Source organism: Mus musculus, chromosome 9 (genome assembly GCF_000001635.26).
Source record: "Mus musculus strain C57BL/6J chromosome 9, GRCm38.p6 C57BL/6J".
NCBI lineage: Eukaryota > Metazoa > Chordata > Mammalia > Rodentia > Muridae > Mus > Mus musculus.
Window position 1 is genome coordinate 50,798,540 of NC_000075.6, and position 12,311 is coordinate 50,810,850.

The 12,311-nt window shown below is 46.0% G+C and overlaps 1 protein-coding gene and 1 non-coding gene across 13 annotated transcripts in view; one reads left to right on the top strand and one right to left on the bottom strand.

Annotated features, from left to right (window-relative positions):
• The window catches only part of Alg9 (asparagine-linked glycosylation 9 (alpha 1,2 mannosyltransferase)), a 68,415-nt gene that overhangs the window by 23,315 nt on the left and 32,789 nt on the right, over window positions 1-12,311 (top strand). For 7 of the 12 annotated variants that reach the window (NR_045601.1, NM_133981.2, XM_030243943.1 and 4 more), the window contains 5 exons: window positions 1,580-1,702; window positions 3,399-3,553; window positions 6,763-6,892; window positions 7,683-7,830; window positions 10,138-10,267. Coding sequence is in view for 11 of the 12 variants with exons in the window: in NM_133981.2 (NP_598742.1) it covers window positions 1,580-1,702; window positions 3,399-3,553; window positions 6,763-6,892; window positions 7,683-7,830; window positions 10,138-10,267 (686 nt within the window). In the remaining variant the exon portion in view is untranslated. Of the gene's footprint in view, window positions 1-1,579; window positions 1,703-3,398; window positions 3,554-4,458; window positions 5,317-6,762; window positions 6,893-7,682; window positions 7,831-10,137; window positions 10,268-12,311 lie in introns of those variants that run through there. The other 5 variants (XM_006509902.2, XM_030243942.1, XM_030243944.1 and 2 more) reach the window with 2 other exon arrangements.
• Window positions 5,504-5,643, bottom strand: LOC115487294. Its single transcript, XR_003948483.1, has one exon. It is a non-coding gene; the product is annotated as a small nucleolar RNA SNORA48 (small nucleolar RNA).

The window sequence follows — 12,311 nt, forward strand, 5'->3', positions numbered from 1 at the left end:
TAAGCAATGCTGATTGCAGGGAATTGCTGTGGCGCAAGACGGATGTCACAACACACACTGATTAAAGCCCACACGTGTCATTCACTGCCTGATTGAAGCAATCATACAGGGGGAAAAGCAGAGAGGAAAACAGCTCATGTGCAGGGAGGGAGCTAGTTCTTACCACTTAGGCTTAAGGATTTTGAATTACAGAATAAAAACTAGTGAGAATGAGATTTGTTTCAGCCATTTTGCTTCTTTCTGTGTCCTTTGAGTTCTGAGCAGGACCTGGGTCTCTGATCTAATCTGTAGCCAAGGTTGGGGGAGTGGAGCTGGCGAGGCTGGAAAGATGGCTCAGTGGCTAAGAGTGTCTGCTGCCCTCATAGAGGCAACTAAGTTTGGTTTCCTGGTACCAAGTCAGGCAGGTTATAACTACGTGTACCTTCAGTTCTAGGGTGGGCAATCTCAACCTTCCTAATGCTCTGACCCTTTAATACATGTTGTGTATTATGCATGTGGTATAAAATTATTTTCCTTGCTACTTCATAACTGGAATTTTTGCTAATATTATGAATTGTAATGTTAGTCTCTGAAATGCAGGATACCTGTTATGACCCCCATGAAAGCATCATTCGGCTCCCAGGTTGAGAACCACTGCTCCAGGCATCTGATGCCTTCTTTGGCTTTTATAAGCACCTGCACATACATACACATAAAATACACACACACACACACACACACACACACACACAAAATTAAGCTGTTGATTTTTATTAAATATATATGTAATTATGGTGTGTGTATCTGGTTCTACGAAGACTAAACCCAGGGCTTCATGAATGCTAGGCAAATACCCTACCACTCAACTTATCCCTAACCCTGGCCATGAGTTATTCCCTCTTACGAAATACATGGTATCTTATATGTGTATAAAATAGTAATTGAACTTCTCAAGGGGTTACATAGCTCCAAGTAAGTTTATCTATTGGCTTTGATCATTTGGCCTACATATTGAATGCAGAACTTGAAGCCCCAGTTAAAATTCCAATGATTTTTTTTTTTTTTTGTTTCCTATAGCTCTGTGCTCTTAAGCTACCACTATTAGAGAACGTGTTTGTCCCATGTGGGTGTGGCGTTTGGGAGTAGGCACTGCAAATAGCCATTTGAGTTTGTAGGTGCCATCGTAACAGAATACTTGAGACGAGGTAATGAAGAGCATAGACTCACTTCTCCTTCTGGAGGCTGGGAGTCCAGTATGAAAGCTCTCGTATGTTCAAGCCTGCTGGTGCACTGGCACCGCATCACTGTATCCTTTAGAGGACAATTGTGCATCCTCTATGGTAGAGGAGATGATGGGAATAAAGTGAAATAGTCCAAGCCCAATGGTACACATCTATAGCGTCTTCACCAGTCTGCCCTTCCGTCTTCTGCTCTTGTGCTTCCTGTGCACAGCGGAGCACCAGGGAGAGCACAGGCTTATGGGTTTCCATTTAGTTGAGTGTTGGCTTGTCAGTGTTGCTTGAGCAGGAGAGTAAGGAAGTTACATGTGCTGTGACAGTGCTGAAGGCATCACTAATGATTTCCCATCCGTTTCCCTCAGGTACAGAACCATGGTATTTCTATTTAATCAATGGATTTCTGAACTTCAATGTTGCCTTTGCTTTGGCTCTTCTGGTTTTGCCACTGACTTTCCTTATGGAGTACCTGCTGCAGAGGTTCCATGGTGAGCGAGCCGCGTAAGATACGCTTGGTTTGTGGGAGGAGGAAGCAAGCAGCAGGTTGTGTGGAAATCTGCTTCTTTTAGTTTCCATTTTCTCTCTGTGGGAATGGCTGAGTGTCTGAGATTGCAGTCTGCATTTATAGATTATATAAACCCATGTTAAAGTTTGGTTAATTGTTTGAATTAAATAAGACAGAGAACATTGTAGCCCCTTAGGCAGTGGGTCTCAACCTGTGGGTCACTACTCCTTTGGGGATTACATATCAAATGTCCTGCATATCAGATATTTACACTGTGATTTATAATAGTAGCAAAATTAGTTATATAAAGTAGCAATGAAAATAGTTTTATGGTTGAGGGGTCTTCAGAACATGGAGAACTGTGTTAAAGGGCCGCAGCATTAGGAAGGCCGAGGACCCGTCTTAAGGGAGGGAGCTCAGTGTGGTTATGCTGTCACTGCAGAAGCAGGAGAGCAGCCTGACCTGGGTCTCCAGCCACGGAGCTGGGTGTCCGGTGCCTGCCCTGTGGAAGACACATCTGAGCACAAGTTCCTGAGAGGCTGGGAAGATGGACTGTCAGCATCTCAGCTGGATCTGACACCCGCTGATTGATCTTCCCTTCTCACCCGTTCAGCTGCTCTTGCTAATGGTTTAGAAAGCACTTGCTGTCTAGACAGTGAGGGGAATCTTCACTCATTTAAAAAGATTTAGACCATGATTTGTGGGGGTGGGGAGAAGGGAGGGAGAGGGAGGGAGGGGCAGGTAGCACACGTGTGGAGTCAGAGGACAGCTTTTGGAAGGCAGGATACATCTCATCACCCACTGAGCCATCTCACTGGTCCAAGGTCAGGAGGGTTTACTTCCAAAGAGTAACCAGTCTGGGGAGCTGATAAATCAGACCCTGAGGGGACTCTTGCCTGTCAAGCTATAGGCATAATGAACAGTAGGGGGTGCTGTGTGTCTGCCTTTGGTCTGCAGTCCATGTGCACCTCTCACTGTCAAGATGGTCTTGGATTCACCATCTCCCTCCCTCCCTCCCTCCTGATTCTTTAAGTACATGTTGGTTCCAGTTTTGTGATTTGGAGTAGATGCATATTATAGAGAAAGAGCGAAAACATAAAAAGGAAACTTCCTATTAGAGTATTTTTGTTTCCTGGGGAACAGTGTCACTGAGCTTGGTGACACTCCTGGAATCCTAGCACTCCAGGGAATAGGGTTTGGAAGCCAGTTGGACAGCAAAAGAAAACGGAGTAGACTGGGCTGGGGCCTGACAGAGGGTTCAGAATTGACACCCCCCCCCTCCATGCCTAGTTTAACAAACCTGCTGGTGTGTGCATGAAAGGATTATGCAAAACTTGGATTGGCTAGTTTGAGGAGGCCTTAGTGCTAGTGCGGGACACATTGCAGACATGTTCACCCAGCTAGACTCTACTAAGCTCTCTTACCCACTAACTCTACTTTCCCATGTGTTTTAACCAAATCTTGTATGTTATACCTCCCTCTCTAGATCTCTTGGAAGATCTAGGAGTGTGTTCCTCTCTGTTTGGTGTCAACAGACTGTCAGGATGAGGGTTGATGCCTAAGCTGAGATATTTTATGGGATGCCCTAGGGCATAGTATCACATTTAAATGAAAAAGAATTAAAATGATATATATATTTTTTTCTCATGTGATGCCGGAAATATTTTTCTGTCTTGCAGTTCAGAATTTAGGACACCCGTATTGGCTGACCTTGGCGCCAATGTATATTTGGTTTATAATTTTCTTCATCCAGCCTCATAAAGAAGAGCGCTTTCTCTTCCCAGTCTATCCGCTCATATGCCTCTGTGGTGCTGTTGCTCTTTCTGCACTTCAGGTGAGTGTCAGGGAGATGCTTGTCTGCCCCATTCTGTTTGACTTATTATATTATTGCTTGTAAGGCTTTAAGGGCAGGTGAATGTGAGTTACAAGCCAGCCTTAGCTCCAGGACAGCTAGGGCTATTCAATGAGACCCTGTGTCAGTCAACAGAGGCGACAACAAAAGCACGTAAAGACAAGTTACAGAGTGCAGCTCTATCCGTACCAAAGCCTGTAGAGAGCGGACTCTGAAAGCTCTGTGTAGTCATAAGGGGGCATTCCGCTCTGTTTGCTGGTTTGGTTTATGATATTCACTTGTCTCCTGTCAGTGGGATGCATTTACTAATACTTGAATATTTTATCACATGGGCCTAGTACATATGATGGCACTAGGGCAGACTACACAGAATGTCAGAGTCAGACAGGACAGGGACTTTGGGATTATATCGGACAGTTAGCAGTATGGGACACTTTCTAATCCTAATTTAACGCTGGGTCAGGTCAGTTCTCTGGAGGGTATAATTACACTTGTTAGATTCTCTCTGTTTATGATCTCAGCAGTTTGGAGCTCTTTCTTGCTACGATTTTCAGTTGTCACTTAGAAAAAAAATAGGAGGATAGGTTTTTGTTTTTAACAGATTTAATGAGAACTCAAAGTGTGAGTTCAGCTTTTCCAAGTATATATCTTTTTTAAAGCTTATTGATTCTTTTTGAGTTTTACATCCTGCATCTCAGGCCTGTTTATCTCCTTGTCCCCTCATATCTGCCCTTTGCTCCTGCAACACACCTCCAAATTAAACACACACACACAGCATAGAAAATGTCTCATTGTGGAAGCTGTAGTGGGTCACAGTGTCCCACAGTATATCCCTCTGTCCACACATCTTCACTTGTAAATGTTCATTGCAGTGGGTCTATGTTCTGGTTTGAGATCTCTGGCCTCAATATTGGATCCCCACCAGGACTCCTCCTGGTTATCCTGTTGTTGCCCTGTGTCCTGGAGGTCATGCAGCTTTGGATCATCAGGACTGGCCTTCGCACGCATCCCAACCATTCATAGCTGATGTAGATTTTGGGGTGGATCTGGGCCTGGGTGGTATCTGAGCTGGTCAGCCTCTGGCTCTCCCTTATCTGCACCTGCAGGATGAGCTCTCCAGCACGGCTTTGGCCAGGCCACCCAATGCTGCCATACACAGCGGGGTGAGGGAGAAGAGCCTCACCCCCACATCCATGCCACCAGGGCCAGCGCCACTGAGCTGCCTGCTCTCCGAGTGCTGCTGCCAGTGAGCAATGAGAGATGGAGCCAGCTCTCTAGAGAGCTACATCCAGTGAGGGGTGGGGCCAGAGAGCTGCATCCAGTGAGCACAGCCCTTAGATATCCACGTGTTATCCAGTGGCTGCCCAACCAGGGACATATGTTCACAAGTGTGACATGACTCACAGACATTGTCACCAACCCCAGATTCTGCATAGCCATGGCACATGGCCCTCAGCAGCAGCTCAACTTGGGACCTCACCATGGCCCTGGGAGGCAGGGCTGGCCACTCACAACAGGCTACTCCTCTCCACCCTCAAGTCTCCAGTTCCATCTCTTCACACTGCTCAAGCTTCTCCTCGTCTCTTTCTCTCCCATCTGACCACCACACACTCACACATTGTGGTGGCTCCTGCTGCAGGCTGGCCACATGGCCAGCGGGCCCCTGGGTGACATCTTCATTTTGTGTTGCATGGCGAGTGGCAGGCAGGTGTCTCTGTCCATCTGCGCCATGTGCAAGACTGCAGGTTTGTCTTCCCCCTCCCTCGCTGTGCTGCGTGGTGGAAGGCAGGGCTCTGTGTGTCTATGGCCTCCTGTGCTGTGGGGCTGAGGGCAGGTCTGTGAGTGTCTTTCCTTGCCCTTGGTGTGGCTGAGCACAGATTTCTGTCATCTTCCTCCCTCACTGTGCTGCCTGGATTTGATTTGATTTGATTTTTATGTGTCCTAGGCATAAAACAGCTTTGGTCACTAAGCCAGGCATCAAGTTAGGATGCACAAAGGACCGCCATCTGCTCTGTCCTGACTGATATAAGAACACCGCCACCAACAAGGTGTCTCTACCCAGTACCAGGGGGGTCCAAGTGTGTATCTTAGTGGCTTTATTTGCAGATGTATCACCCTCCAGTTTAGAAGATTTTTTTATCATCTCAAAAGCTCTGTGCCCTTTACCTGTTGCTCCCCACCCCTTTGTCTTGGTATTTGTATGTCCTCAGTCCACTATTGCTAATCTCCTTTGCATATAAATGTGTCTGCTCTGTGCATCCCATGTGATTGAAATCCTCAAATACATGTTCTTTTATGACTTGCCTTCTTCACGGGGCATACTGTTGTAAGGTTTGGGTATGTTAGGCTGCTATTATAGAGTAAACGTATATATAATTTTTCTTTTGAGATGAGGTCTCACTGTGTAGCCCTGGCTAGCCTGGAACATGGTATGTAGACCAAGCTGGCTTTGGAGTCACAGAGATCCATCTGCCTCTACCTTCCTAGTTCTAAGATTAATAGTGTGCACCACCACGCCCATCGGGGCAGTAGTTTTAAAAGATAACCTTATAAAAGTATAACTGCATGCGAGATCATTTTAAAAATGCTGAAAACATTTCGTCTCGTACCACATTATCTTGCACTTTTGCATGTCACATCTTATACCATGTCTATTGTGATTGTAATAAGTGTGCACATAGCTCTAGATCATTTTTAACTTTTGTAGTAGTATGTTAGTATTGCCATATCGAAATACTGATCTTACTCAGCTATTTTTAAGTAAGTCATTGGATGCCAGGTGTTGGACTCACATTAATAATGCCACACTTGAGAGGCAGAAGCAGGAGGATTGCAGACTACCCTGTGCTACAGAGTAAGAGCTTGTCTTGAAAAGCAAGAAGCAAAAATAAATAAAAATAAAAATACTTTATGCGCTAGCAAAAACATGAACATCATTTTCCTCAGACACTAGAGTTTATTCTTGGCAAGTTGTCCGCTTGGGCTGACCTGTGGGCAGTGCTAAGGATGTTGGCTGTGGTCTTTGAATTTGGAGTGGGCACCACACCAGGTGTCTGCAGATGCTCAGACCCTTGTCACACCTGCTGTTCTGCGTGTGCGTCCCCAGTGTTCCTGTGATGGTGTGTGGCTGTGTCTATTGTTTCTGTGGTGCTATGTATCTTCTTTATCAATACAGTTGCCCTTCCTTCCAGAAATGCTACCACTTTGTGTTTCAACGATACCGCCTGGAGCATTACACGGTGACGTCCAACTGGCTGGCGCTGGGCACAGTTTTCCTGTTTGGGCTCTTGTCGTTCTCCCGCTCTGTGGCTCTGTTCAGAGGTAAGTGTGCTGGGAAGGCCTTCACCCACACTCACAGAGAGCTTCGCTGTCTGGTTCACTTGTGGCGTGTGGTTGGCTTATGCTGGGAAAAGACTGCTCTCAAAGGGAAGTCATGTGACTTGATTGTGAGTGGGATGTGACCTCTGTACCTCAGGACTAAAAAGGAGACTCTGTTTCTTTTTCATGTCTTAACACATGATCCTTCCAATAGCATTGCCCCTCTCCCACCTTTTAAAATTTTTTTTTTTATTTTAAAAAAATTGTATGTGTATAGATACTTGGTTTGAATGTATAGGTACCACATGGGTACCTGATGTATGTGGAGGCCCGAAGCTGGCATTGGATCTCCTGGAACTGGAGTTACAGACAACTGTGAGCTGCCTGTGGGTGCTGAGAATAGAACCTGGGACCTCTGGAAGAGCAACCAATGCTTTTAACTGCTGCACTATCTCTCTTTCCCCTCCTTTAACATAGCTGCTGCTAATGCAATGAAGCCGAAATATGTAATGACAATTAGAACTAAGTTCTTATGGTTATATACTTCCTAATAATCATTATTGGAGTCATAATACTAAAACATGCCCAAAGAATAGAAAATATAGAGGGTAAATATATAGAAAGAACAAGAAAGCAAGTTATATTTGGCGAAGTGAAGTGGTGGTAGAGTCGGCTTCCTGCCGCACCGCCGTGTGCTTCACATTTGACGCTTCGGATAGGTGACAGGGGATATTAGCATGAGCTAACAGCTGGAACCTTTTCTTTGGTTTTTATGAACTCTTCTCCCTTTTAGGATACCACGGGCCCCTTGATTTATATCCAGAATTTTACAGAATTGCCACAGACCCAACCATCCACACTGTCCCAGAAGGCAGGCCCGTGAACGTCTGTGTGGGAAAAGAGTGGTATCGATTTCCCAGTAGCTTCCTTCTGCCTGACAAGTAAGTCATTCTTTAATTCATGGTGTTTGTGTGTGGGTGTGTCTGTGTGTGTGTGTGCACATGCTTGCATGTGTGTGCATAAAAAGGAAATGGCTCTCCTCTCTCATTCTCTGCCTGTTTGAGGCAGTTGCTCCTGAGTGACCCTGGAGCTCTGTAGCTTGCTCTGCCTCCTTGGTTTTTTTTTTTTTTTTTTTGTTTGTTTGTTTCTGTTTTTGTTTTGTTTTGTTTGTTTTGTTTTTCTAGCTAGGCCAGAAGTCAACAAGTGGTGGGGAGAGACCGTCCTGATGTGCCTGCCTCAGTGCTGGGTACAGTGTGCATGGGACGCGTGGTGAGTTAGCGTGGGTGCTGGCATGGGATGCCTGGTGTGTTAGCGAGGGTGCTGGCATGGGGTGCCTGGTGTGTTAGTGAGGGTGCTGGCATGGGATGTCTGGTGTGTTAGTGAGGGTGCTGGCATGGGATGCCTGGTGTGTTAGTGAGGGTGCTGGCATGGGATGCCTGGTGTGTTAGTGAGGGTGCTGGCATGGGATGCCTGGTGTGTTAGTGAGGGTGCTGGCATGGGATGCCTGGTGTGTTAGTGAGGATGTTGGCATGGGATGCCTGGTGTGTTAGTGAGGATGTTGGCATGGGATGTCTGGTGTGTTAGCGAGGGTGCTAGCATCAGCTCGGGCCCTTGAGCTTGCTCAGCTAGTACTCTCACCTCCCGGCCGCCTCTCCAGTCTCTAAGTCTCAGCATCCTACTTAGTTAGTTCTAAAGATATTCTTAGTTTGTGCATGCATGAATGTACACCACAGCATGCCTGGTGTCCAAGGAGGCCAGAATAGAGCATCAGATCATTTGAGACTGGAGTTAAAGGTGGTCGTTCGAATCCATGTTGTGCTGAGAACCGAAGTCAGGTTCTCTGCAGGAATAGCAAAGTACTCGTAACCTGAGCCATCTTTCCCAACAACTGACATCAAGAAGTAGCAATTCTATGGCAAGACTGTTAGAGTTTATTTGTTTTGGAGGATTTAATTTTTTTTTATTTGTAGGTATATATGTGGTGTGTGTAGAGGGAGCGCATGTGCCCATGTGCAAGTGTGTGTGGGGGCTGTAGGGTAGGTAGCTTTGGATGTTGTTCCTCAGCATGTCTACCCTGGTATTTGAGATAAGGTCTCTCATCACCCAGAACTTCCCAATTAGGGTAGGCTAGCTGTTTAGGTTTGTGGTTTACACTTCCAGGCACAGGCATCTAAGGACTGCCTCTGCCTCCAAATCCTGGGATTAAAGCTATGCACCACTATGCCCAACTCCATGTTATTTTTTGAGAAGGTCTTTCTTCTTGATGTATCCCGGAGCTCAGGGATTTAACTAGCAAGCCCCTTCCCCGCCCCTGAATCTTTCTGTGTATCCTCTCTGCTGTGCTGGGGTTAGCCGTGCCACGCCCAGCTTTTATTTGGGTGTAGGAGATCTAGTCTTAGGTCCTCATGTTTGCATAGCAAGCACTCTCTCATCCAACCAAGCCCGTCTTCTTGAGGGCACGTGTTTATCATTTCTACTGTGGATATTGAGACACTTCTAACAGTGTGGCCTCGAGACTGTGGCAAGAACAGTGGACCTAGAAAAGGTTATTTTCCATCCAACAGTAAATGTCCACACTGGTTTGTGTAGGCAGTAGGGAGAGCTGTGATTGAGATGTTCCAGCGTCCTGGGTTAGATGTGGCTATGTACAACCCTGGGCTTCTGTGCTCCCTATTTGTCTCCTTTTAGGTGGAGAAGAAGTCTGGGTAAGAGGAGTGATGTTGCTGAGTGAGCAGTCCTCACCTGTGAAGATAGGCTTTTTGTTTTTATTTTTTGTTTTTAACATAAAGATTTTTTGTATCAGTCGTTAAGGATTAAGGTGAAACTTCTCTGTTAAATGTTGACCTTGCCTTTGCCTTTTGCATCTGAGATAGTTTCATAGCTGAAGGCCTTTTGAGGATTATCTAGATGAAGACAGTCTCCTAGTGTTTTCCTGGTGGATGTCCCGTTACTGTTTTCTGTGCACCTGAGTGGGGAGTTAGTGGCATTCTCACCCTCTTTGTTCAGGGCCATCTGCTTGCAAGTTTCCAAGCTGAGACTTGAGTAAAGGGATTGAGAGACCTTTAGTTATAAATTTCTTGCTTCAGACTGACTTGTGACCTCTGCTCCTGCCCCCAACTGAAGTTCTAGCAGAAATCATGTTTTCTTCAAGTGTAATGTTTTTCTGGTGATCTGGGGTGAAGGGTTGTCTGTTAAGCAACAGGTCCGCCATGTGTTCTTTTCATTCTTCTCGCTTGTGTCTCTGACAGTTGGCAGCTTCAGTTCATTCCATCAGAGTTCAGAGGTCAGCTACCAAAGCCTTTCGCAGAGGGACCACTGGCCACCAGGACTGTTCCCACTCACATGAACGACCAGAACCGAGAGGAGCCTTCCAGATACGTAAGGGCTGCCAATCTTCTCTTGCTGCTGCCTAGAGAGACAGTCACCCCAGATCACTAGGCATTGTTCCGTTGGAGCATTAACCAAACGAGTGTCTCAGAAAGCTATTTCTCAGAGAGACAGAGAGAGAGAGAGAGAGACAGAGACACAGAGAGAGAGAAAGAACGATGCATGCGTGGAGGGAGTGGCAGCATCCCCTCTTCCCAATTTACTCTCTTAAATGTCTGTGGAAAGCACACAGTTGAGTTAACTGAGAAGGCTGAGAGGGGCTGGGGTCTTCTCATGAGAGTCTTGAGCAGTCTTTCTGAGTACATTGAAACCCACAGCATTCCTTGTTCTGTTGAAACGCCTGCTGGTACAGTTCTAAGTGAGCGGTTCTAAGTGAGCGGGTTACCTTGGACCTCCCTTCCGCGCCCTTTTGTTGTACTTATATAGCACAGGAACACCCAGAAAGGCTGTCCCCATAGTGAGGCCATGGAGCAGGCTCTCCTCAGTGCCACGACCTTCTGCCTACTTGCCGTCACACACTCTGGAGTCCTGTGAATTTTATTTGGCTCTTTTGTAAGGCAATACTTTTGACATTTGATGCTGGTAGGATCTCCGGTGTTTAAAAAGGGGAGCGCTGACCTGCGCCTGTGAGGTGGCTCAGTGGGAAAGGCGAGTGTTGTCCTCTGTGGTGCCATGTGAGTGTGTGCACCCCCTTGACGTGCACATAAATAAGTGAATAAGCTTTACAGCGAGAGTGATAAAGAGCACTCGCTTCCTCATTAGTAGACAGTGAAAGATTGCTTGGCAAATCGGCTGGAGAGGACTATTTTTGGGCAACCTATTATTAAATAGGTAATAGCTTAGATGTCTGTGTATTTAATTTAGGTTCTCTTGTGTCATGTACTCAAGATACACATAATGAGACCTGTCCTTGACTTCGGAAGCAGACTCTGTCACATCAGGCCGTGTGTTGCCCAGTTCAGGGTGGTTAGGATTTCTCTTGTGTGAGCATCCTGGTATATGCAGTGCTGGGAATAGAATCCAGGCTCTGCACGGGCTGCTGGGCCTGGACTCTGCCAGCTGAGCTCCGTCTCCAGAACTCTCATTTAGCAGTGTCTGGTATTTAGGCTTTTCTCACAAATGTTCTTCATCTGACTAAGGATCCCATATAGAAAGGGTCTCCTTGCTTACCGTTAGCATTCCCTACCCCAGTTCTTGGTTCCAGCCTGTGCTCATTGTCTTTTCCTTACCAGTGTCTTTGCCTGTGTTGGTGACCATGCCTGAGGCACTAGTCTCCCACCTCATGCTACCAGAATTCTCTTCAAATATGGAGTGAACATGTATATCCGTGTTTAGCAGGCTTTCTGTTAAGAGCATGAAATATTTGTCTGCACGGTCAGATACTAGCCTTTCCTTTATCTGCACGTTTCTGGTTTGTTTGTTAAATTTTTTCCTCCTGAGGTACCTGAGTGCTGTGAGATGGGTGACTGTCCCTTGCCCCTTTTGTGTTTGTCACAGTACATAGATAGGGTTGTAAACCTAGTGGCTGGCCTAATGGTGTTATTCTAGGGATTACAATTAGTGTCACTCTGCCTGTCTGTCTCTGTTTCTGACTCTCTGTCTGTCTCTCTGATTTTTGAGACAGGTTTCTCTATTATGTCATTATGATTGTCTTGAAACTTTCTGTGTAGTCCAGGCTGGTCTCGAACTCAGTTCCACCTGCCTTTTGAGTTCTGAGACTACAGGCCTGTGTCATCATGTTTGGCCTTTTGCTAGTTCCTTTGCTAGCATTCCCCAGTGGATCTATGGAACTCTGGACATGCTATAATTTTTTTGTACACATATTTATGATAAAGTTTAATTTACAAATTAGGCACATTAATAGTTCAACAACAGCTGGGCATTGAGGTGCACACCTTCAATCATAGCACTAGGCAAAGACAAGGCAGATCTCTGAGTTTGAGACCAGCCTGGCCTACAGAGTGAGTTATAGGACAGCCAGAGCTACATAGTGAGACCCTGTCTTGAAAAATCATCCTTTGGCTACTTAGAAAAA